This window comes from Acipenser ruthenus, chromosome 53 (genome assembly GCF_902713425.1).
Source record: "Acipenser ruthenus chromosome 53, fAciRut3.2 maternal haplotype, whole genome shotgun sequence".
In the NCBI taxonomy this organism is placed as follows: Eukaryota; Metazoa; Chordata; class Actinopteri; order Acipenseriformes; family Acipenseridae; genus Acipenser; species Acipenser ruthenus.
Genome location: NC_081241.1, coordinates 6,117,101 through 6,143,011, shown reverse-complemented (window position 1 = coordinate 6,143,011; position 25,911 = coordinate 6,117,101). Strand labels below are relative to the sequence as shown.

Below are 25,911 nucleotides of genomic sequence, written 5' to 3'. Positions count from 1 at the left end.
ACAAAACTGTAATTGCAATATCACTGATTGAAATAAAACGATTGTATTTGAATGCCTGCTCTGAATATATATATATATATATATATATGCACACACATCCGCTGGACTCATCTTCAGAGCATGTGACAGGTCTTGTTATCTGCACTGCTTCAGATAACTCTCATAGACAAGGGGCTCCTGGAACACACAGTCCACTTGCAGTTTCACACGCTTCATCAAGAATTACAGTTAACACGTGTTTATCTGTATCTACTTAGTTACTTGGACTTTGTTAATTTTTCAGCCCATCTTACTTTTTTTCGGTTTTGAAAATGAGATTAATGATTTGGATCCTCACCTTCTTGCCACTTGTCCGTAAGTATTTTATTGATATTATATACTATAGAACAAACGATCCTCAAAGGCAATGCAGACACACAGCGGCCCTATAATGGCAATATTAGAGATCTCTACAATGGGTAGCTCAAGATCTTCAGCAGCAATGCAGATAGACAGTGACACAGTATGCATTTAGATGTTTCTCTGTTCTAATAGTATCATAATGGTATTGACCAATCCATTTGAGGATCACTGTGTATATATTTATTCAAAATCCATTGTATTGTCATTGCTGGTAGTGCTGTGGGTCTGCTAATGATTCTGTTAGGATTCCTTCAAGGTAACATAATGGGATTATTATGGGATTCATTAAGGTTACCAGTATATACTGAGCTCAGATGTATAATATAATGTAATAGTAAAGTACCTATTGTGGGTATTGAATGGGATAAAGCAAGCCTCCTTCTAGCCCTTTGAAATGTATAGACCGTCCTGGAGATAGCGTTCTGGTTTGTGAGCTGTGAATGAAGTCTTGGTAGCCCTGAATAGACAACCATCCCATTCAAAAACAAGCAAAATACAATGCAGTCTTTTTATGAGCAAATCAGAATGTCTGGGTGGTAACTTTGTTCTTAAAATGGACAAACATCTGTCTTTTCCCTGTACCTTGTTTCTGCACTGAACCCAATTACTACTTTGTGAGAAGTGCAGCAAGTGTTTCTGTTCTTGTATATTCATTTCTTTTTAAAAAAGTTTGATTGAGTTCTTAGGTTATTGGTATTTATGAGGTATCTCTGTTCTTCATTTTAGACCGAATGATGTGTTTTTGAAATGTTTCACTTAGCGTTTGCCATTATGGAGATGCTGGACCCCATGTGTGGGAGTCAGGCTGCGGTAGCAAATGTGATGTGAGTGTGTTTGTACAGAACTGCTCCCAAGCTCTACTGTGCCTGTGTCAAAGGACTCAGCTCCCACTAGCCACAATTACTGCACTCACAATTCCTTTTGACTAAAGAGTTTGTGTTGCTGATGTCTTTATGAAATTCCATACAAAGTTAGAGTGTGCGTGGTGAGTGCGGGTACTCCACTGATAGACGGGAGAGACACGGAAGTCGCGTTCCAAAGATCCCTCTGGTGCGAACAGCAGCACACAAACAAACCTCCATGGGCCGCTACCAGCAAAAAAAGACAAGCAAACACTGCAAAAGAAACTAAAAACAAAACACGTGCCGTGATCACGGCTGTGCGCTGCTCTGAATAAAAACGAGGTCCTGCTGACACACTCCTTTACTTTCAGCAGGATTTTAAAATCCCGAAACTAGTCCCTGTCCCTGTAGGGGATCCTTTAACAGCCGTACAATCCTACGACTTCTGGTGAACAAAACGCAGCCGGCAGCGTCTCAGGCAGAGTGGCAGGCTTTTTGCTGCAGTCTGAGAACAGGTATCGCTTTACGATTTACAGGAATGGTTTTGTAAACAATATGCCCTTTACTTTGTGTGATATGTGTGATGCTTCACAGGATGATACACCATTACTAACAATGCTGGAGCAGATATGATCTGTTTAGCACAGTGTGTGTTGGTTTGTTTTCTGTATTATGTATATAACACTGCAGGATATGTGTGGGGAATGGGTTGGGATATTTAAGCGTAATTTGTTTTGACATGTAGTGTACAAGGAGGAAAACATTCCGAGTCATTTAATTTAGGATTTGGAATGCTTGACCCAGAGTTCACTCCAGATCAAATAAAAACAAATCAAAGCTATTATACACTTGCTTTATTTAAAACCTTTTTAATGTGTTCTGTTTAATTTCATTTTTCCTTTCGGATGCCTGAATAAATCTAGGCTTTTGCTCTCTTCTGCCGTAGTCTAGCTGTATCAGCATTTTGATTCTCAGCATACGGTTTCAGTATAGCATGACTATGCTGCAGTTAAATATTGTGCTAATGCGTTCTGTTTTTCAGAAGGCAGGTGGGATATCAGACTGGTCAATGGGAGTCACAACTGCTCTGGCAGACTTGAGGTTTACAACGAAGACCAATGGGGCACAATGTGCTATGTGCTCATTCATATTGCCCAGCTTGTGTGCAGAGATCTGGGTTGTGGCTATGCTGCATTTGCTCCTCAGGCTTCACTCTTTGGAGAGGGGACTGGTCCTGTCTGGAATCCCAGTATAGGATGCGTTCCAGGAAAGTCACAAGCACAATGCAGGATAACCTCTATGGAAACAACAAGCTGTAATCACAGTGAAGATGCTGGGGTCATTTGTTCAGGTAAGAAATGAAAGCAGTGACATATTTAAAAACTTCTTTGGCCATGTCTTCACCTCCCGGGTTGAGTAGCTTGGTATCAATGAGATCTGGTTGAAGCTCTCTGTATTCACACATTTAGGGTTAGTATCCTGGATTTGAAGGGTGTGTAATGGTTATATTTACAGGACTATGATGTTAGAAGCCTGAGGCATTCTGGCTATTCAGAAGGTAGTTTGATGTCACGATCACACATTGGCAGAAATCTGGTTCAAAGAAAGTATTTTAACCCCAAAATGTCAGATAATAGTCCCACAAAAAAATCACATACATTTGTGTGACATGGTAGCGTCACGGCCCAAGATGTTACCAGCAGGAATTAGAGACTAGGAGACAAAAGCTGCAGTGAAACGCTGCTGCGTACATTTCATTTACAAACGCAAAACACAGGAACCAACAAACTGTGGCACAAGGGCCAAAATAAAAGGCTTAAACGGTAGGCTGTGCATTCGCCTTCACAACAAAAGTTTACAAACAAAACATTCTCACGCTATTACACTCACCTAACTCTTACCTTGAAACTTACCTTGGGTGTTCTATAATCAATAATCAAACTTGAATCTTGTTTGTTTACAAGCAGTGCCTGAAATAAAATGTGGCTCCATGTTTGTAGTTCTGTAGCAGTTTTGTAGTTCTACTCTTTTGAATGATGTCATCAAATCCACACCCTGCCAGGTGTATGATGTTATGTTTACAAACGAGCTGGGAAATGTCTGTCTTGTTTTCTTATTTTGTAAAATACAGATTGAGAAAGAAAAAAAGACCCCAACAGCAGATCACGATGCAGACCAGTGAGAAACAATTTCAGTAATAAAGTAAAAAGAAAAGAAACGTGTTTGATTGCATGGACTGACAGTTTGATACTACCTGTAGAGCTATAGAGTTTCTACAATGGAGGTGAAAAGCATCCTTCTGTAGTTATTTTGTCTTGCTGTTAATAAATAAGTACGTTTTAAAGAAACTCAGTTGTATTTAACAGAGTTTCTACTGCATTCAAAACCTCTCTCGCTTCAGGCTCCATGCTAGATTGTTTCTGTTCAAGACGCTGGGTGACGTAAGAAAGCGAGGCATGCCTCTCTCATGAAAGAGGCAAAATAATTCCTGTTCTGCGTTCCTTGTCTTTAGAATGAAATAGTGGCAGTTTCACGTGTGAAATTATTAACATAAATGTTCACCCTAATCACAAAAAGTCTTCAAATTGGTTAATATGATTTAATCCAAAATACTAACCTTTAAGTTAAAAAAATAAAGGATTTGATTCCTTGATTGTGTGATACATTCATCATAGTGAAACAATAAGGGTAATTAATCTCAGACCAATTATGAATTTGTATTTTAAGTCTGACAAGTGTACATTTAAAATGTATTTCTCTTGTATTCAATGGCAGATATTCTATACATCAGACTGGCCAACGGAGCGAACAACTGCTCTGGGAGAGTTGAGTTCTATTACAAGGATCAGTGGGAGGCGGGGTGTGGGGATTACTGGGACATGCGTCACGCTCAGGTTGTGTGCAGAGAGCTGGGCTGTGGCTATGCTGTGTCTGCTTCAGTTGGAGCACGCTTTGGGAACAGGACTGCCCCCTACTGGCAAAAAGGTTATCATTGTTCAGGAGAAGAACAATCTCTGATCAGCTGCTTTGTAAAAGAATTGACAACTTGTCATAAGGAAGCCAGTGTCATTTGTTCAGGTATGAACATTTCATTTTTCCATTTGATTTTAAAATATTACAAAATAATGATGGTTATTATAGCTTTAAAAAAAATCTTTGCAAAGATCTAATCCAAACACAGAGGTCTATTCTCAAAGATCTGCTCCAAACATAGAGGTCTATTCTCAAAGATCTGCTCCAAGCACAGAGGTACAGTATATTCTCAAAGATCTGCTCCAAACACAGAGGTGTATTCTCAAAGATCTGCTCCAAACACAGATGTCTGTTCTCAAAGATCTGCTCCAAGAGGCATGTTGTCCTTCTGATTTCGCAGTGCATCAGCTTGACCGTCTCAGCCCGTCTCTCATAACTAAATCCCACTATTTGCAGCCTCATATCTGGCTGTGGGCAGGGCTCAATAGTTGGTTTATCATAAATAATTGCATTTATTTTTTGGTGTTGAGTTGTTAGCAAAAAGCAAACACCCAGGGCTGATCTTGAAGGCAACGCCCCACTCCCCAAAATGCTGTCTTTAAAAATCAGACAATGATCCTGGTATATTGGAAACATCTGCACTTTGTAAATACATAGTTATGGGTTTGAACCAAACCACTGTCTTTATTATTCTTGTATTTAACAGGTTTAACACAGGCAATGTGTGCTTTATGACCTAAAAATGATCAATTTGAAATAATGATTTAGATAATGAAAGCATTGACTCTGTATTAATTCACTGTACCAGGGCTGTTCAGTGAATACTACCTATTAAACAAAGCAATATATTTCAAATACAACAGAACACAGGTGTAGGTTCTTATAAATAAGTGTTTTTATTATTATATAAAAGAAGGCTACAGCGATTCACAAACAATGAGCCGCTGCACGTGTAAAACGTCCACTGTGTTGTAATGTCTAAATGATACACAATGTGCTTTCTGTACAATAATGCAAAACATGTTTGTGTAACTCATGTAGATGTCAGGCTCATGCATGTTTAAGGTGTTTCTTCTGTTTCGTTATCATGTTGATTGCAATGCGGACATGACGATTCACGTAGGGAGCTGCTCAATTATTTTTATATTGACTCCTGTTCAAAACCAATGCACAATTATAGAGTGGCTCAGGTTGTCAGTGTGTCTGCATCAAAATGTATTTGGTTAAATTGTACTCTGCAAAGAGAGCTGTCAGCAGATATTCTCAATTAGTTTATTGAAATCAGAACTCTGTTTTCTTGTAATGAAGCCACCCCCATCCCCTTCATCCTTCCCTTTACATTTGCATACTTGTCTATTGTTCTGGCAACATCTGTCCTCCACTATACCAATTTCAGATGGGATTCTCTCCCTCTTACACACCCTGCCAGGACACAATATCATTCTGCACTTTCTTAAATGTAATCCACTGGTTTGAAATGATTCCACAGTAAACTCATTTCAATGTGTTAACATTTCAAAGTGTAATGCATGTGTATTCTTGTTTAACGGCAGAACTTGGCTTTGATATCAGACTGATCAATGGGAGTAATAACTGCTCTGGGAGAGTTGAGCTATATTTTGAAGGTCAGAGAAGGAGAATATGTGACAATGGATGGGATAATGCCACCGCTCATGTGGTCTGCAAACAGCTGGGTTGTGACTACGCTGTATCTCCTCAAGAGGGCGCACTCTTTGGAGAAGGGACAGACCCCTCCTGGTTGTTGGGAGTAAGCTGTACAGGAAGAGAGTCCTCTCTAGAGAGGTGCCTTTCAGGACAGAACGGAATACAGGAATGCACAGATGGTTCTGCGGTCAGTGTAATTTGTTCAGGTAGGAACTTCAATGTTGTTCTTAAGTATATATGTGCAGGTATGTGACCAGTCAGCACATGTCTAGTTTATTTCCTCTTCTATTGACTGTCAGGTGCTGCCGTTCCTGTCAGACTGGTCAATGGAAACAGCAGCTGCTCTGGGAGAGTTGAGTTCAATTCCATTGGCGTGTGGGGGGCAGTCTGTCGTAGTTACTGGGACATGAATGATGCCCAGGTTGTGTGCAGAGAGCTGGGCTGTGGCTTCGCTGTGTCTGCTCTAAGAGGATCCCACTTTGGAGAGGGGCAAGGACCTGTCTGGCAGTATATAATGGAATGTACTGGAAAAGAATCATCACTGGAGAGATGTGATTCACAAGAACTTGTAACATCATTCTGCGGCCAGGAGTATAGTGCAGGGGTTGTGTGTTCAGGTACAATCAGTTTTTTAAAATTACTGTAAAAAAATTAATAAATAAATAAAGGTCAAAGACAGACGTTTTCGACTAGAAGTCTTTTGCAATATCTTCAAGAACATATTTGAAAACAATGAAAATAATTCTAGTTGAATATTATAAAGAATATTACACATTCTTTATACATGTATCTCAAAGCAGAATACATAATACAAATAATTTATGTAAAATTAAATAGAAATAACGAAATTCTGTGTTCTGAAAAAAGGGACACTATTTCCAAGATTCTAATGTAAAAAAAGAAGATTTTTTTGTGAATGTTTGTTTACAGGAAGAGTCAAATACAGCCAAAAAAAGAATGTGTAATATTCTATGACCAGAGGGACCTTAAAATAATTCCTGAAAGTTTTGTGGAAAAATACTGATGTTTGGGCAAATTACAAGACATTGATAGCTGTGTAAAAGTGTGCTGCGATACTTTTGCCACCACTTTCCCACACGACACGAACCTTCTCCTGTGTTGTGGATGAGTGTGGACAGGTCATGTGACTAGTCCAGATCCAATGAGAAACTAGCATCATTTACGGTTGCTAAGGAATAAAAAAAATAAAAATAAAAATAAAAAATAAACATGTCTACTGGCGCCAGAATTTCATGTTGCTCGCGCTATAGTGCCAAATTTGCACCCTGAGCGTTTTGCGTACCTAACGATCGCATTCAGTGTCACGTCAGTCCGGTTGAGGGCAGGAACCCCTAAAGGGCGGGGTTAAGGGTGGGGTTACAGGCTAATTCTCACCCCGGGGAGTTCTACAGGTGCTGTGATATGGACTGAAGCTGTAATAGCCAGGTATGCATAGCAGAAGGTCAGGAGTGAATGAGTATTGTAAAATAGTTTTCTTTGCAGCTGTAAGAGCTGCTGGAAGGAGCCTACGATTTGCTTAGGATAGACAAAGTTTGTAATCATGGTTTAGTAGAAATAGGGTGGGTGTCAGTGTAATTTCAGTCTTCAATAATTTTGAGACATCGATAGTCACACGTTCCCAAAAATTACACAAAACGGAGCGCTCCCAGTGCACAAGGAATGTAGAACCTATTTCACCTTTTTGACAAATGGTACAAAAAGAATCTGTTGATATTTTCATTTGAAAACAAACAGCCGTCTGCGTTCTGATTGGCCACGAGGAAAATAGGTCCGCAAGCCCTACCCGTATTTTCATTGGTCAAACAGAATGCGTTGTGATTGGCTCTTATTCTCGCCCTTCCATTGGCTGATGGAAGTGGTTTGGATTTTCAGTTCTGGTGGGTTCTACATCGAGAAGGGTTTGTGTGCAGAACGGAGATCTCCCTCACTGTACCTGCGTCACCGTGCGAGTGCGTGCGCAGCTCCTAAAGAACGACATTCAGGGGTTTCAGGGGGTTCATCAGAACGGCAACAGCTTGCGTGGTCTTGCACACATTAATATTACATATAAGCACTTTGATTTATTATATAACTGTAAATTGAGTATGAGACAAGAAAACAATAATTAGCCAACAAGAAAATGAATGTTAAAACTGTCAGATCAGAATAACACCGGTGTCAGTTTCCCATCAGTCAACTTTGCTTAAAGACATACAGCTCAGTAATGTTCCTGCTCCATAATCTGAAGTCTGTCTGAATTGCTTCTTTTATATTAAACAGATCCGTTTCGTATGTACAGAACGGTATCGAATGATTCTGTTGTTCATTTATTAAATTGAGAAGATGAAGTGGATAGGGTGGGCTTGATTTGTGTCTGCCTTTCTCCTGCTTTAACAACTTTGCTTAGAAAATTTTTTATGCAAAGTATGTTAGAGTGACGTGGTCTTGAAATCTAAATGCTGTATTAATGTTGTATTTTAAACATACGCTGTCGGTGTGTAGCAGTCACGTTTATTAGAATACTGTTAATGAGAAGTGATGGATTGAGAGTATACAGTGTGGGGTGGGGAGTGTTGAGGAGGGGGTGCTGTTAATGAGAAGTGATGGATTGAGAGTATATAGTGTGGGGTGGGGAGTGTTGAGGAGGGGGTGCTGTTAATGAGAAGTGATGGATTGAGAGTATACAATGTGGGGTGGGGAGTGTTGAGGAGGGGGTGCTGTTAATGAGAAGTGATGGATTGAGAGTATACAGTGTGGGGTGGGGAGTGTTGAGGAGGGGGTGCTGTTAATGAGAAGCGATGGATTGAGAGTATACAGTGTGGGGTGGGGAGTGTTGAGGAGGGGGTGCTGTTAATGAGAAGTGATGGATTGAGAGTATACAGTGTGGGGTGGGGAGTGTTGAGGAGGGGGTGCTGTTAATGAGAAGTGATGGATTGAGAGTATACAGTGTGGGGTGGGGAGTGTTGAGGAGGGGTGCTGTTAATGAGAAGCGATGGATTGAGAGTATACAGTGTGGGGTGGGGAGTGTTGAGGAGGGGGTGCTGTTAATGAGAAGTGATGGATTGAGAGTATACAGTGTGGGGTGGGGAGTGTTGAGGAGGGGGTGCTGTTAATGAGAAGTGATGGATTGAGAGTATACAGTGTGGGGTGGGGAGTGTTGAGGAGGGGGTGCTGGAGATGAACTGTGCTGGAGCTGGGAGCTGTAAGTTGGGAGCTGGGTGCTGTGCCGTGTGAGAAGCTGAGAAATCAGATTGCAACTCAAGCTGTGGACTTGGAGGATTGGAGCTGTGTGAGATCACTAGGAGCAGTAGTTGAGGATCAGTGGGTTTCCTACCTGGGAGCAGTGTGTTCATGAGCAGTGTTATATACACCCCCTCCCTTTAGACCTCTCTCCCTCTCTCTTTCTCAAGCACTTAGCCTGGGTAGACTGGCTGCACGGGGCTTTCATGTGTTTTAAATGGGATGTTTTAGTCTTTTAGGGGCTGTTAGCTTGACTAACCATCTGGAAGTGTCTGATAGCTTGATCCCAGAGTCGAGAAGTGACTGAAATCATTTGAACCCGAGCTCACGCTCTGAAAACAACAGAGCCTCACGGGCTCGTGCCAGCTGGGCACGCTGAAGATGTGGAAACCCTGCTTTTATTTGATCCCACAATATTGTACTGTCTCCTTTCATTCAGTTTGTAACTTTGTTATCTTTTTGGTGTTTGTCTATCCAGAGCGGACATTTCAGTTCTTCTACACTTCACACCCTCAGCTTCTGGGAGGATTCAGGACTGTACCTGTAGTGTTCTTTGAGCAGCTTCACAATAGTATTACCCTGCTATCATTGGCTCCTTCAACTGGCAGGCAAACCTTTGAAAGATACAATAGGCTGAATCGCTCTGTTTTTTTTTCTTCTTAAAAAGACCTGTATGAAATAGGCTGGTCTGCTGGTATAGTTTAGTTACAAAGACCTGTATGAAATAGGCTGGTCTGCTGGTATAGTTTAGTTACAAAGACCTGTATGAAATAGGCTGGTCTGCTGGTATAGTTTAGATACAAAGACCTGTATGAAATAGGCTGGTCTGCTGGTATTGTTTAGTTACAAAGACCTGTATGAAATAGGCTGGTCTGCTGGTATTGTTTAGTTACAAAGACCTGTATGAAATAGGCTGGTCTGCTGGTATAGTTTAGTCACAAAGACCTGTATGAAATAGGCTGGTCTGCTGGTATAGTTTAGTCACAAAGACCTGTATGAAATAGGCTGGTCTGCTGGTATTGTTTAGTTAAAGCAACAATACCAGCAGACCAGTAGAATATAGTAGAATATATTTTATGTGTGTTTAACGTTTTCTCCAAAGCTTTTTTGTTCACGTCACGTTTCCAGAGAGCAGTTGCTGTTGACAGTCCACTTAGTTTATGTTCATTTCAGAAGTAGGCGCAGAAAAAAACATTTATTGAAAATTAAAACTTTACAAAACATTTAAAGAAAAAAGTACATGAAGAAAGGTTTGCATTAATTGAAGTACAGAAACGTAAATAAATGGTTATTAAAATGGTCCTTATTTACATTCATGCTTTGCTTTTAATTTAAAACCTAATTATGAAGAAGTGCTTTGAATAATAATAAACCATAAAATTAATTAACAATAATAATAATAGGTAGAAAAGGCATCTTGTACCTATTGCTTGCCTTTATAAAGGTATGTATGAAGCTCCAGGGTTTATAGATTTGCCAGATGTACCTAAATCCCAAATTGTTCAGCTAGATACTATAAATATCTATAAATATCCATTAGATAGACAAAATCCAATTAAAAACAAGACCATGGTTTATGAGAATCTTGCCCATCATGTTTTTCAAACCTGCACATTAGAGACCTATGTAGCCAATGGAAGTGCAATATAGGAACACACTGTGGAATTATTTAGTGAGTTATAATCACCTTCAGCAATACTTATCAGTACTTGCTGTGGGAATTCTAGCACTGTGCAGAGATGCCAACTAAGTCTGCCACTTGCTGCTATTTATGTGTTTGTAATCAATAAATACTGTCCCGTTGTGAGTGTTTACAATTACAAAACACTAACCTGACAGATTAAACAGTAAAAATGAGACTAACTCAGCCTCATGTGTAAAAACAAATAATTCACCTCGTTTCACTCTGCAGGTGGCGCCGTTTTACCCCCTAACTTTCATCCAAAGTTGTGTCAGATTGAACATTCCCTTCACCCGAGGAGTGGAGAGTACAGACAGGGAGTTCAATACAAAGGGTTTCTTACAACACAAAACAGTCTAGTTCAGCTCGCAGATTATTACAGTGGAATCATAATAACAAAGGCCAAACCCAGGATAGAGCGGCTCAGTGAATGTGGTTTGGAATCTGTGCAGGAGGGTCATTGTGTCAGAGACGCCATAAAAGGACAGCGTGCCGGTATTAAAGTCCAGATACAGTCCTATTCTGTGGGAGTGGGGGGCAGTTATTGCAATGTAATTGTTATTGTGCAGGGCAGTGTAACTGGAATCAGAGCAGAACAAACTCCAGGACTTGTCATTGAATCCAAGGCCACAGGAATGATTCCCTCCTTTCCTTCTGATTCCTTTATATGCGACTCCTATAGAAGCCCCTCTCCCACTGCACTCAATCTCCCAGTAACAGCGAGTCCCAGACAAACCCTCTCTGCAAAGCACTTGGGCCCAACTCTCAAATCTCTCTGGGTGATCATCAGGAAATTGCTGGGTCCAAACCCGTGTCACCTTTCGGTTCCCTTCAGACAGCCAGAGCTCTCTATGCACTGTGTTGGGGTCCAGTGTGAGCTGACAGGAATCTGATTGAAGAGAAGAGGACGGGTAGAGGAGATACGGTTAAAAAAGTCAAATCACTGAGAAAATCTCCACTAGGTCTGAATGGTACAGAACCAAAAAAAAAGACAGACAAACACATATTACAGCAGGTTCTTTTTATAATGGCTGTTTCTGACATGAGGCTACAGCTTGAAAACAGAAGAGGCATTGAGGTACGAAGGTACGGAAGGGAGTAATAGGATTATCTGTATTTTTCTGGGTGAGTTTGTGTGAATTCATTTTGCAGCTGGCAATCAATGCACAAAGTAATGATGCTATTCATTGTAAAATATTCTACACTCCCCTCCAACAAGTATTGGTTCAGATGAATACATGCACAATGACTGGGAGTGGGTCATTTCTTTCCATTTTCCCCACTCAGACCCCTTGCTTACTAAATATCTTGAATAGAATATCATCCACTGAAATCCCTCCACTGTCCTCCCTTTTCCCTGCTCCCTCCTCTATGTTCCCTCCTCCATGCTCCCTGCTGCCTCATTCCTCCTCCATGCTCCCTCCTCCCTGCTAACTCCTCCCTGCTTCCTGCTCCATAATCCCTGCTCCCTCTTCCCTGCTCTCTCCTCCCTCCTCTATGCTCCATGCTTCCTCCTCCCTCCTCTATACTCCCTCCAATCTCCTTTTTCCATCATGCAACCTCCTCCCTGCTCCCTCCTCTATGCTCCCTGCTCCCTCCTCTTTGCTCCCTCTTCCCTGTTCCCTGCTATTTTATAGACAAGTATATCTAGACTGTGATGTTTAAGGTTGATAATCAATAGATTTTATCTATAATTCTTACTTCAGATTTATTTTTGACTTTGGATAAGTTCTCTCTTTTTTCTGTCTTCAATAAACTGTTGCTATTAATTAAACCCTCTTGCTGTTTGATTGTTTTGTTCATTATAATTCCTCGATCTTATCGAACGTCTTCAAGTGGAACCAATCAAATGCAGCTCTGCATACAATTACAGTTCACGTAATGTTCCTACAGGGTATGTGTTGCCATTTTACCCACTCAGACCCCTTACTTACTAAATATCTTCAATATAATATCGTCCACTCTTGAAATATCTAATATTTTAATGAGCAATCCATCACACAAGTGCAATGATACTGCAATATACATTTACTACCAGCACAGGATGACTGAGAGGGATAAAAACAGGCAACAAATGCCCCTCCCCCAGTCATTCTGCATGTATTCATCTGAACCAATACTTGTTGGAGAGGAGTGTAGATTAATGGCTTCACAATTACTAAATAATAATAATTGGGCAGCAGTGTGGCGTAGTGGTTAGGGCTCTGGACTTGACTGGAGGGTTGTGGGTGCAATCCCTGGTGGGGGACACTGCTGCTGTACCCTTGAGCAAGGTACTTTACCTAGATTGCTCCAGTAAAAACCCAACTGCATAAATGGGTAATTGTATGTAAAAATAATGTGATATCTTGTAACAATTGTAAGTCACCCTGGATAAGGGCATCTGCTAATAAATAAATAATAATAATAATAATATAAAGAGATAAACAGAGAGTTGAACCAGAAGGGGCCCCAGCGCTTTACAGACAACAGGAGAACATATCTGCCCTAAATTCGCAAAAAGCCATAAAGGTCAAATGCGAGTTCACACTATAAGCTGCACACACACACACACACACACACACACACACACACACACACACACACACACACACACACACACACACACACACACACACACACACACACACTATTCTATGCACACTGCATATTTTATCTCGCCCAAAATTGAAGCTCACACAAACATGACACCGGTACACAGTAACAACTAACGAGGCGTAACCACAAGGCGTTGTCCCTTTACCATTGGTTGGGTGTCAGGGGTAAGGGAGGAGAAAAGCCTTAGTGGGATGTATTTAATGTCATGTGAGCTGTGGGCAGCAGTGTGGAGTAGTAGGGCAGCAGTGTGGAGTAGCGGTCAGGGCTCTGGACTCTTGACTGGAGGGTCGTAGGTTCAATCCCAGGTGGGGGACACTGCTGCTGTACCCTTGAGCAAGGTACTTTACTTAGATTGCTATGTTTATGTTTGAATACAAAACCAAATACAACATGAAGTTTCAAAGCATAGACAGATAAGTCATGACATTTTCCCAGCATGTAATCCAGGCCATTGAGGGCTGAAAAGGGAAGTTCATTTTTTGTACCAAATAATCTCTAAATGACTTCATTTAATAAATCACCTGCTTAATTGATCATTAAGAAATTGTTCCAGGTGTTAAGAAACTGATGAGGACCGGGTTTGGGCAGCACTGATTTAAGGGTTACCTAAAAAACCTGCTGGACTGTGGCTCTCCATGACCAGGGTTGGCCACCCCTGAGCTAGACTGTCAAGGGCACTGAAACATTGAGCAGGCAGTGTTATGCAAATGCAGATATGAAGTCAGCACCTCAGATGGTCTCTCAGGTTTGAGTCTTTGACCCTGTGACAGAGGCAGATTTGTTACATGACAGACACAAATGGTTCATGTTTCTTGTGCAAAACCTGTGATCAGACTTGAACTAGAGGATCACAGAATACAGCTGTGTTCTGAATATGAAGATCATTTGTTACGTGTCATCTGGAAACCACAAAGTCACATGGACCATATATGGCAGCCTCATGAGGTCACAGATAGGGTACTGTTAAGATCTGGCCTAAGGAGTTTCCAAAATATTGAAAATATGAAGATGATTCTGTATCTCAAACAGATTATGAGCTGTAAGTCTGTGGAATTGAATATGAAAGGTCAAGCTTCAGATATGTGGATGTGATGCTGCAAGTCCCATCCCATAAACAATACAGCCTTGCTTGAGCCTACGTGGACATTAAAACAAGACTTTTTGTGGCATACCTATTGTGGCTGTAAATTGTGATTTTAACCAATGTACATCCCTAGTATAAACAAGAGAGAAAAATATAAAGAAAACAATAACAATGTACTTACCTGGTTCTTGTTTCTCTGTCTCTTCTTTGTTCTCTTCTGCATTCGCTTCACATCCAGACACTACACAAAAAAGGAAATGTTTAAATCACACACAACTAATGATTCATGATTATATACATTCAACTAGTTAAGAGTAGAATGTATATCTAAATGTATATCTAAATGTATTGATGAATCAGGACACTTTCTTTACATGAGATATCATATCATCATAGAGGTCTGTATCGTGTGCATCGTGATTCAAGACCAAAGCACAGCTCAGCTCACTGTAGTTCACAGAGTGGTTCTTGAATGAAGTGTGTTTTATAGTTGGTATGGATACATACTCTCCCCGTCTCATTTCATTTCAATTCTAATAAAACAGTCACTTGTTAAATGATCATTTTATAGTATTGTGCTTCATTCAAGTAGCCCATCAGGACCATTGCATGCATTGTGATTCATATCATATCCTGACCTGCATATCGTGATGCGTATCGTATCGTGACATTAGAGTTACACCTATAATGAAAATGAATATTAATAAGAAAAGGTTACTGGATGTTGGAACTCTTCACAACAATGTATAAAGCTCTAGCATCAAATAACTTTACTTGGCAATCAGAGGTCATGTTCTGGATTCAGCTGTTAAATACAGTACAGGTTGAAACATGCTTGATTTTCCATACATGATGCTGTATATGTCAGTTATATAAACAGAATACTGCATGAACTTTCACACAGTGCTGTGGCTATTTCACTGATGAGGATATCCATAAACATGTCGTCTGTATCCTCATTCATGGAATAGCAACCCTGTTCTGTACTCTGTGATCCTCCACGACTCTATCCTCTGCATTCTACTCTTCACTCACTGTTAGGATGGCTCATCTCATTACTGTTTCTTCGTTGAGGCTCTGGCTGGTCCTTGATTTCCTCTTCACACTTTTCCTTTGCTACAATAAAAAACAAAACAAAAAACAAGGTTTCTTTCTCACTCATTTCTTTTAAACAAACAAATAAATAAAATAAAATAAAGTTTGCAAAAACAATCTAACATATTGGTTGATATTTCACTTTGTATATATACAACTTTTCAGACACATGTACAACTTATACAATTGCATGTGTTGTGTACATGCTGTACGTGTGTTTGACAAGGTGTATTTATGTTTGTTCAATACAGCCTGTGTTGTAAAAGGTATTGGGATTGATTAAAATGGTTATTCAGAAGTGATTCCAGTCGGGGTCTACAGTACTTACTGAAGAAGGTATAGAGACACTTTGTATTTATTATACAGGCAATGCACAACCAGGGTTTAGGCAATTCCTTTATAAAAGCAATTCAACATCTTTCATCTGAAGTCGATTTAATTGACTAACAAACAGGAGTGAATTCCATGTAATGTGTTGCCACTGTGAGAAGCTCATTTTAACAGAATACTGCTAATTACAATTGTGATCAATGATGTGTTGGAATTGATTACAAGGGAATGGGAATTGATTTTAAAAAGGAATTGAGATTGAAAAAAAGGAATTGACCCGAACCCTGTTCACAAATGACCAGTTTCACACGAGGCTGAAGATAGCTTCTTATTCGCCTGTTTCTTATTTGCTTGTTTCTTATTCAGACTTTGATCTGCTCCAAACTGAATGATTGACTTTGTATGTAAGAGGTTAAATCACGTTGGGCTGCTAATTTCTCTGGATATTTATAGCGGGGCAGTAAGTTATCAGTTTCATCCCCAAAACTATTTAACATAACTATAATTTTGTGGGACAAAATACACATTCTATGCACAAAATACAAATTATGTGTACAAAATACTATTCTGTGGGACAAAATGCTCATTCTGTGCACAAAATACCAAATATAATTCTGTGCAGACTGCTTTGTGGTGCGCATGCTTTTTAGTGGAAGTATGGGGATCACATCAGATTAACGTTATTTTTTTTTTTGTCCTTTTCACACAATTCACCTCAACTCTCCTGCATGCTCCCTGCTGCATCATCCCTCCTCCATTTTCCCTGCTATCTTCTCCATGCTCTGTCCTCCCTGCTCCCTGCTCCCTCCATTTTCCCTCCTCCCTTTTCCATGCTCCCTCTTTATGCTCCATCCTACCTATTCCTTCCTCCCTCCTGTGTGCTCCCTCCTCCCTGCTCCCTCTCCTCTGATCCCTCCTCCATGCTCCCTCCTTCCAGCTCTATGCTCCCTCCTCTTTACTCTCTCCTCTATCCTCCCTGCTATTTTATAGGCAAGTATATTTAGACTGTGATGTTTAAGGTTGATAATCAATAGATTGGATCTATAATTCTTACTTAAGATTTATTTGTGACTTTGGATAAGTTCTCTCTTTTTATTTTTCAGTCTTCAATAAACTGCTGCTATTAATTAAACCCTCTTGCTGTTTGATTGTTTTATTCATTATAATTCCTCGATCTCATCAAACTTCTTCAATTGGAACCAATCAAATGCAACTCTGCATACAATTACAGTTCACTTAATGTTCCTACAGGGTATGTGTTGCCATTTTACCCACTCAGACCCCTTGCTTACTAAATATCTTCAATAGAATATCATCCACTATTCAAATATCTGTCTAATATTTTAATGAGCAATCCATCCCACGAGTGCAGTGATACTGCAATATACATTTACTACCAGCACAGGATGACTGGGAGGGATAGCTGTTCATTTTACCCCACAACTGGTTTCACATGCATTGTACATGTATTAAAAGATGGGATGATTATCTATTCAGGGATATCAATTAGGGAGAGAAAGGTCTGAGTGGAAAAACAGGCAACAAATGCCCCTCCCCCAGTCATTCTGCATGTATTCATCTGAACCAATACTTGTTGGAGAGGAGTGTAGATTGATGGCTTCACAATTACTAATAAATGATAATAATTGCTGCCCTCAAGCTCCACCCCTCCCTGTTCTGTAGTGTTAGCTCTTCTCACAATGGAGTGACACATCTTTCAATCAAATGTTTCATTGAAAACAGACTTACATTTTAAAAACTCAGCTCTGTTCCTTGGCTCTGGAGCCTGCAGACTGTAAACTGCAACTTCATTCACTGGGTAAAAAAAGAGAGAAACATAGAATGTGTTTTTTAATGTTTCAATCCCTCTGTCTCTGTGTGGCAATGTGCCCCGTCCCTGTGTGCATTTGTATGTTGCGTGCGTGTGTTAATGTTGGTGTATAGATTGGTACACGGGATATAAACGGGTCTGTGTTTCACGTGTGTTTAAAAAGTGTAGATTTGTATTTAGGCACGAGGAGAGCACAAATCACTTCACGTGCTGGTTAAATGTAATATGTGAGCACGGGGTTGCACAGAGTAATTCACGTGCTGGGATTCAAGTGAATAAATAATTAATAATTGAATCCCAGCACAACAGTATATATAGAGACACGTAGCACTCAGTCGGGGGTTGGTGTTCGGTGAGTGGAGAACGGGATTGGAGACGGAGGTAAAGATAATAATAATAATAGTAATAGTTAAATCTGCTCACCGTGTTTTGTCTGTCTAGTCCGTTTTTGTTTGTCCTTTTATTTTGGCTACAAGTGCCGTGTCCTGTGTTTTGTTGTTTCAAACCTTTTATTTTCTGTCTGTTTATTAAATGCTGAACGCGATCACGCGTTCAGCCTCACCAAAACCCCATCTCTCTGTTTATTGTGTTCCTGTTTCTGGTCTGACGCCACCCACTCCGGCCGTCTTTGTGACACGTGGTGTCATCGTGGGATAATAGCGCCTCCAAGCGTCAGACCAGGAGAGGGGGTTTTGTGAGGAAAAAAAAAAAAAAAGAGGCAATGGCAGAAGACGCCATCAAACTGCGGGGCTGGTTCCTGGAGAATGCTGGGCTGGAGGCCCAGTCTCTGCCCATGGTCGTCCGGGCTCTGTGGATGATGGACTGTGAGAGATGGGAGGCATATCAGGAGGAACACACCCCAAACACCTTGGAGGAAGGTGTGGAGTTTGTCCTCAGCTACCTGGAGGCAACCATAAATGGAACAGCAGCCCAGGTAGCAGGACCACCAGCAGAGGAGTACCTGCTGTCCCCATCTCCACCAGCAGAGGGTGAGTACCTGCTGTCCCCATCTCCACCAGCAGAGGGTGAATGCCTGCTGGTTTTGCCTCCACAGCCCAAGCGGGAGGAGCCTGAGCGTCCACAGCCCAAATGGGAGGAGCCTGAGCGTCCACAGCCCAAATGGGAGGAGCCTGAGCGTCCACAGCCCAAGCGGAAGGAGCCCGAACGTCCTACGCCTGAGTGGGAGGAGCCCGAACGTCCTACGCCTGAGTGGGAGGAGCCCGAACGTCCTACGCCTGAGTGGGAGGAGCCCGAACGTCCTACGCCTGAGTGGGGGGAGCCCGAACGTCCACAGCCCAAAAGGGAGGAGTCGGTGCGTCCACAGCCCAACAGGGAGGAGTCGGGGCGTCCACAGCCCAACAGGGAGGAGTCGGGGCGTCCACAGCCCAACAGGGAGGAGTCGGGGCGTCCACAGCCCAACAGGGAGGAGTCGGGGCGTCCACAGCCCAACAGGGAGGAGTCGGGGCGTCCACAGCCCAAAAGGGAGGAGTCGGTGCGTCCACAGCCCGAAGAGAGGGAAGTCGGTGCGTCCACAGCCCTAGGACCCAAGCTGCCAGCAGAGGGAGAATGCCTGCTGGTCCCACCTCCACCAGCAGAGGGTGAATACCTGCTGGTGCCGTCCCAAGAGCCAGAAGGGGAGGGGTTACAGGCTCAACCCCCTGAAAATTTTTGGGGGGGAGAAGGGCAGGATGCTGGTGTCCCCCAGCAGCCTCTAGCTATGCTGCTGAAGGCAGCACGGCGCGCACATGCCCAGCCGCCACAGCAGAGGGAGCCAGCACCGCCACAGCCTCCCTCTGAGTGGCCAGCATCAGCCCCATCGCCTCTACCTCCGCCACCTCCACCAGCAGAGGGTGAATACCTGCTGGTTCCACCTCCACCGCAGTGGGAGGACTGCTGGCCCCTCCCACCTCCACCAGCAGAGGGTGAATACCTGCTGGTTCCACCACCGCCAGGAGCAGAGGAGCTGGAGCTGCCTCTGCCTCCACCACCGCCAGGAGCAGAGGAGCTGGAGCTGCCTCTGCCTCCACCACCGCCAGGAGCAGAGGAGCTGGAGCTGCCTCTGCCTCCACCACCACCAGGAGCAGAGGAGCTGGAGCTGCCTCTGCTTCCGCCACCGCCGGGAGCAGAGGAGCAGGAGCTGCCTCTGCTGCCCGTACCTCCGCAGGGAGTACGGTGGCCGGAGCCCCAGAAAGGGGAGCTGCCGGCCACGAAGAAGGGGGAGGAGGTCTGGAGACCACTTTCCCCAGCAGCAGTTTCGCTGCAGGAGTTCTTGTGGCCGGAGCCCCACAGGAGGGAGCTGCCGGCTACGAAGAAGGGGGAGGTCGGGGGACCACCTGCCCCCGCAGCTTTTTCGCTGCAGGACGGGACCAACAGGCTGTCAGCCGTGCCACTACCGGCAGGGGTGCTGACAGCATGGCCAGCCATGGGCCCACTGAAGCCTCCCTTCCCAGCCCGAGACTTTGTCCTGGACTGCTGGGTTTTTAAGGGGGGAGGTGGCCATTGAGGCCATGTGTGCTGCGCACAAGGGGGGGTATATGTGGCAATGTGCCCCGTCCCTGTGTGCATTTGTATGTTGCGTGTGTGTGTTAATGTTGGTGTATAGATTGGTACACGGGATATAAACGGGTCTGTGTTTCACGTGTGTTTAAAAAGTGTAGATTTGTATTTAGGCACGAGGAGAGCACAAATCACTTCACGTGCTGGTTAAATGTAATATGTGAGCACGGGGTTGCACAGAGTAATTCACGTGCTGGGATTCAAGTGAATAAATAATTAATAATTGAATCCCAGCACAACAGTATATATAGAGACACGTAGCACTCAGTCGGGGGTTGGTGTTCGGTGAGTGGAGAACGGGATTGGAGACGGAGGTAAAGATAATAATAATAATAGTAATAGTTAAATCTGCTCACCGTGTTTTGTCTGTCTAGTCCGTTTTTGTTTGTCCTTTTATTTTGGCTACAAGTGCCGTGTCCTGTGTTTTGTTGTTTCAAACCTTTTATTTTCTGTCTGTTTATTAAATGCTGAACGCGATCACGCGTTCAGCCTCACCAAAACCCCATCTCTCTGTTTATTGTGTTCCTGTTTCTGGTCTGACGCCACCCACTCCGGCCGTCTTTGTGACACTCTGTTTGAATGCTATTGTGTTGTTTTCTCATGTGATATCTTTAGAAACTCTCTTCCTTCCTGATCTCATCACTTGGGATGTCACTGTAAATGAGGTGGGGCGTTTTAACCTGGGAAATCATTTGAAATAAAACATCTGTAGTATTCATATAGCCAACAATCTGCAAGAGGTCTTTATTAATGTCTTGCAAGTCCTGTCACTCCTCAAGCCATGTTTTTTTTTAGAAATCTCTACCAAAGGAATCTATTTCACACCAACCTGTTGTGGTTATTTTGACTAATTCCCCCTTGCAGAAGTCCTCAATATGGTCTTTAAGTTCAGATACAGCGTTCCTCACAGCCACAAAAGAGATGTCTGTATTGACAGTAACGCTGGGTAAGTCTCCAGCTTCAGGAGGGGCACAGAGAGACTGAAAATGCTACAACAAGAAAGTGGAGAAAATGAGTTTTCAGTGAAACAGAATGGGGTCCAAAACATTCCTGGGGAAAAGCAAGGATTCATTCAATTGGAGAGGTCTGTCTGAAACCGTCCCAGTTATGGACTTGAGATTTTCTAACAAGCAGTGATGTTACCTGTAGAAAATGGATATGATCCTCTGTCTCTGAAAGCTGTTTCAGCTCAGCATTTTTCCTCCTTAGCTCAGCAACATCCTGCTCCAGTTTCTTCATGCGTCCTTCAGCCTGATTCACTGCAGCCTTCTCGTTAGCTCCAATCAGCTCAATAACCTCAGTGTGGATCTTCTCAATGGATCGGATCAGCTCAGTAAAGATCTTCTCACTTTCCTTTATTTCTATGCATGCAGATCTCTGAGTGAAAGAACACATTAGAGGAGACATGGTTAGAATTGATATCAAAAACACACCAGGCATAGACAGTAAACTTCTGTAGATGTGTTCCAGTCCAACTGTTATATAATAATAATAATAATAATAATAATAATAATAATAATAATAATAACCCCCTCTTGTTAATACCCACTTTCAGTGACTCCACAGCCTGTTTCAGCTCCTCAATTTCTTTCAGTCTCTTCTGGATTCTCTGTTGTATTTCTGTCTGTTTCTCTCCCAGTTGCTTCTGTAGAAACACAGTGACACAGTGACATTTCTGACAGGGCATTGAGTGATATCCTGTCACACCCAGCATAGGCCTGTTTATGTATGCTATTGAAACTGACAGAATCATTTTAGTTCAAATATATTTTTCTGTTTTCTTGTTCCATGACCTCTTTACAATGTTTGCAATAATTCTCAGTGGTTCTCGAATATATGTTGTCCTCAGTTCAACATTTGTGTATAGTAGTAAGATACAACACCATCTAGTGCACAGCTGCCAGCAATACAAAAGGACACTTGATCCACAGTAGCTGTCCACTAGATGGTATTGAATGATGGCTGATCTAGCATGTGTAACATGTTTTTTTGTCAAGCACCTAGGAAACTGAAGCAGCTTTCTCTTTAATGGATATTATTATTATTATTATTATTATTATTTATTTCTTAGCAGACGCCCTTATCCAGGGCGACTTACAATTGTTACAAGATATCACATTATACATTATTTCACATTATACAGATATCACATTATTTTTACATACAATTACCCATAAATACAGTTGGGTTTTTACTGGAGCAATCTAGGTAAAGTACCTTGCTCAAGGGTACAACAGCAGTGTCCCCCACTGGGGACTGAACCCACAACCCTCCGGTCCAGAGTCCAGAGCCCTAACCACTACTCCACACTGCTGCCCCATTCAGGGCTTCTGATTTCCGTTTTTAATCGATAAACACAGATAAAACAGCCCTAATACAAAACAATGAAATCAGTGTAAAAATGCTTAAATCCCCCAGAATGTCACTTTTTGTTGTCAAGCAACTAGGTAACTAAGGAGAAAATGACCACCGGTGGTCATAACTCTAAAGGCAGTTTAATCAGGCAGTATTATGGATACCCTTGCAAGTCCTCTATCTTTGTAAACAGCAGCCTTGTTTATTTCCAGCATTTCTGATTGTAGATTTAAAATACAGACGAAATGGCGACTCGAAATGAAAATTAACCTTCAGAACTAAAAAAAAACAGATTCAGTGGAGAGGAGTTTGGTAGAAGATTGAGGCATGTAGTGACAGTGATGGATGTGTTTGGAGAGCTACCATACTGAAGGAGATGGGCTTTGCACAAGGATGAGATCCTTTATAAGCATATCATTGTTTTCTCTTTATATGATGTAAATATATATTATTTTTTGAAGTAATAAAGTATGTGTGCCTTTGGCATTGTTACCATTTATTTTTTGCCTTGTTTGTTTCCAGGTTATAAAATGTGTATTTTGAATGTAGTAGAAATCATTTAGCTATTTTTCTTATGTGTGAATGAGTGTGTGTGCGTGTGCGTGTGTGTGTGTGTGTCAGTGTGTGTCAGTGTGTCAGTGTGCGTGTGTGTGTGTCTGTGTGTGAGTCAGTGTGTGTGTTTGTCAGTGTGTGTGTCAGTGTGTCAGTGTGTGTGTCAGTGTGTGTGCGTGTCAGTGTGTGTGTCAGTGTGTGTGTGTGTGTGTGTGTCAGTGTGTGTGTCAGCGTGCGTGTGTGTGTGTCAGTGTGTGTGTGTGTCAGTGTGTGTGTGTCAGTGTGTGTGTGTGTGTCAGTGTGTGTCAGAGTGTGTATAAGTGTGTCAGTGTGTGTCTGTGTGTGTCAGTGTGTATGTGTGTGTGTCAGTATGTGTGTGTGTCAGTGTGTGTGTGTGTGTGTGTCAGTGTGTATGTCAGTGTGTGTGTGTGTGTCTGTGTGTGTGTCTGTCAGTGTGTGTGTGCGTGTGTCAGGTTGCGTGTGTGTGCCAGTGTGTGTGTCAGTGTGTGTGTTAGAGTACGTGTTTGTGTGTCAGTGTGTGTGTATCAGTGTGTGTTTCAGTGTGTGTGTGTGTGTGTCAGTGTGTGTGTGTGTCAGTGTGTCAGTGTGTGTGTCAGTGTGCGTGTGTGTGTGTGTCAGTGTGTGTGTGTGTGTGTGTGTCAGTGTGTGTGTGTGTGTGTGTGTGTCAGTGTGTATGTGTGTGTGTGTGTGTCAGTGTGTATGTCAGTGTGTGTGTGTGTGTGTCAGTGTGTGTGTGTGTGTGTGTCAGTGTGTGTGTCAGTATGTGTGTGTGTCAGTGTGTGTCAGTGTGTGTGTCAGTGTGTGTGTGTGTGTCAGTGTGTGTGTGTCAGTGTGTGTGTCAGTGTGTGTGTGTGTGTGTGTCAGTGTGTCAGTGTGTGTGTGTGTGTGTCAGTGTGTGTGTGTGTGTCAGTATGTGTGTGTGTCAGTGTGTGTGTCAGTGTGTGTGTGTGTCAGTGTGTCAGTGTGTGTGTGTGTGTCAGTGTGTGTGTGTGTGTGTCAGTATGTGTGTGTGTCAGTGTGTGTCAGTGTGTCAGTGTGTGTGTCATTGTGCTTGTGTATGTGTGTCAGTGTTTGTGTGTGTGTCAGTGTGTGTTTGTGTGCGTGTCAGTGTGTGTTTGCGTGTGTGTCAGTGTGCATGTGTATGTGTGTGTGTGCGTGTGCGTGTGTGTGTGTGAAATGTATTTTTATTTTGTGTCTTCCTTGTTTACTGAAAGACACACTTCTCAAATGTGCTGCAGCTTGTAAATACATATTTCAAGTGTAGTTGAATGTAGCTAATTCTCTAATGTGTGAGTGAGGGTGTGTGTGTGTAACAGTGAGGTCTGTGCTTGTTTACTGAAAGACACACTTCTCTGCTGCAGCTTGTCAGCTGATCTTGGTGTCGAGTTACAGGCTCCTAGTGAGTGGTGACGTCAGTGTTTTGTTCACAAAGCCTCAGGCTACAGCATGTGACTGCATGCCTTTTTACACAAGATGGTAAAATATAATATTGTGTATAGCATAAGCGTTTATGCATGTATTTGTATTTTATTGTATAATTACAGTGCAGAAGCTCCAGCATATCTGCACCGAAAAGAAGAACACCCTCCCCTCCCACCCCCACAGCAGCTCTCTCACATGAGAAGAGGAACACAGAAGCAGAGCCTGACCAACAAGCAGCTCAGCCTCAATGTGCTCCTGCAAGCCCCCCTGGCACTCAGCTGCACACAGGCAGCACTGACACACTTTGATTAGCTTGAAATACATTTGAATCCATAATAATAGTAATGAAAAAAATGAGGGCTCTTTAAATAGCTCTTAATATACAAGTAAAATCTGATCTGATGTGAAACTCTATAACCTAGTAAAAAGACATGTTAAATATCCTGGGAATTCTTATCTTCTAGGATAGCTACAAGGAAATGGTTCAAACCCTTACCTGTTTCACACTCCTTTCTTTCTCAGCTGAGACTGTATCATGGCTCTTGTGATCCTCGTCTGTACACAACACACAAACACAAGTCTGATCGGTTCTGCAGAAGATATCCAAAACCTTTTGATGTGCAGTACAAAGCTTCTGCTCCAGATTTCTAATTGCGTTGATCAGTTTGTGCCTCTGTAATGCAGTAACCTCACTGTGTGGCTTGACGTGTGTTTCACAGTAAGAGGCCAGGCACGTCAAACAGGATTTCACAGCTTTGAACTTTCTCCCAGTGCAGAAATCACACGGCACATCTCCAGGTCCAACATAACTTTGAACAGGATGAGGATTGAGTCCCCTCTTCTTTATTTCCTCCACAAGTTCGGCCAGCATGGTGTTTCTGCACAGATCAGGCCTCGGGGTAAAGGTCTTTCTGCACTGGGGGCAGCTGTAGACACCTGTATGATCAGCCTGATCCCAGTAGTTCTTAATACACCCCATACAGTAACTGTGTCCACATGGAATAGTGACTGGGTCCTTCAATATCTCCATACACACAGGACAGATCAAGTGCTCCTCTGACCATAAGTTTGAAGCCATTCCTGCTGCAGTGAGACAGATAGACTGACGATTTCACAACAGACAGAACTGCTTAAAGCTCTAAGAGGTGAGGTTTTGGACTGAGGACAGGTTTTGATAAACAGGTTGAGCAGAAACTGAGTTACATGTTATGAATGTATCATTTCCTGAGATCTCTCCTGCTCAGCTCTCTGGTTTCAGTGCACA

At 42.4% G+C, this 25,911-nt stretch overlaps 1 protein-coding gene across 2 annotated transcripts; it reads right to left on the bottom strand.

Moving 5' to 3' along the window:
- Positions 1 to 10,298: 10,298 nt before the first annotated feature.
- On the bottom strand, positions 10,299 to 25,785 carry LOC117965705 (tripartite motif-containing protein 16-like). Of its 2 annotated transcripts, XM_059016652.1 has the most exons (8): positions 25,144 to 25,784; positions 21,847 to 21,942; positions 21,441 to 21,674; positions 21,127 to 21,286; positions 17,660 to 17,725; positions 15,521 to 15,601; positions 14,667 to 14,726; positions 10,299 to 11,692 (listed from the first exon to the last, which is right to left on the bottom strand). In XM_059016652.1, the coding sequence occupies exons 1-8, from the start codon at positions 25,723 to 25,725 to the stop codon at positions 11,160 to 11,162; spliced, it is 1,812 nt and encodes a 603-aa protein (XP_058872635.1). In that variant the 5' UTR covers positions 25,726 to 25,784; the 3' UTR covers positions 10,299 to 11,159. The 2 variants fall into 2 exon arrangements, with proteins under 2 accessions (XP_058872635.1, XP_058872636.1); XM_059016653.1 differs by lacking the exons at positions 14,667 to 14,726; positions 15,521 to 15,601 and having other exon boundaries at positions 25,144 to 25,785.
- Positions 25,786 to 25,911: the final 126 nt, after the last annotated feature.

Bases quoted from the DNA above. Each gene is read 5' to 3' on its own strand.
- LOC117965705 (XM_059016652.1), bottom strand. From the start codon at position 25,725: ATGGCTTCAAACTTATGGTCAGAGGAGCACTTGATCTGTCCTGTGTGT. The intron at 17,726-21,126 runs GTTGGTGTGAAA...TTTTTTACCCAG, and splicing joins AGTCAAAATAACCACAACAG to TGAATGAAGTTGCAGTTTAC. The intron at 14,727-15,520 runs GTGAGTGAAGAG...TTTTTTGTGTAG, and splicing joins TGAGATGAGCCATCCTAACA to TGTCTGGATGTGAAGCGAAT.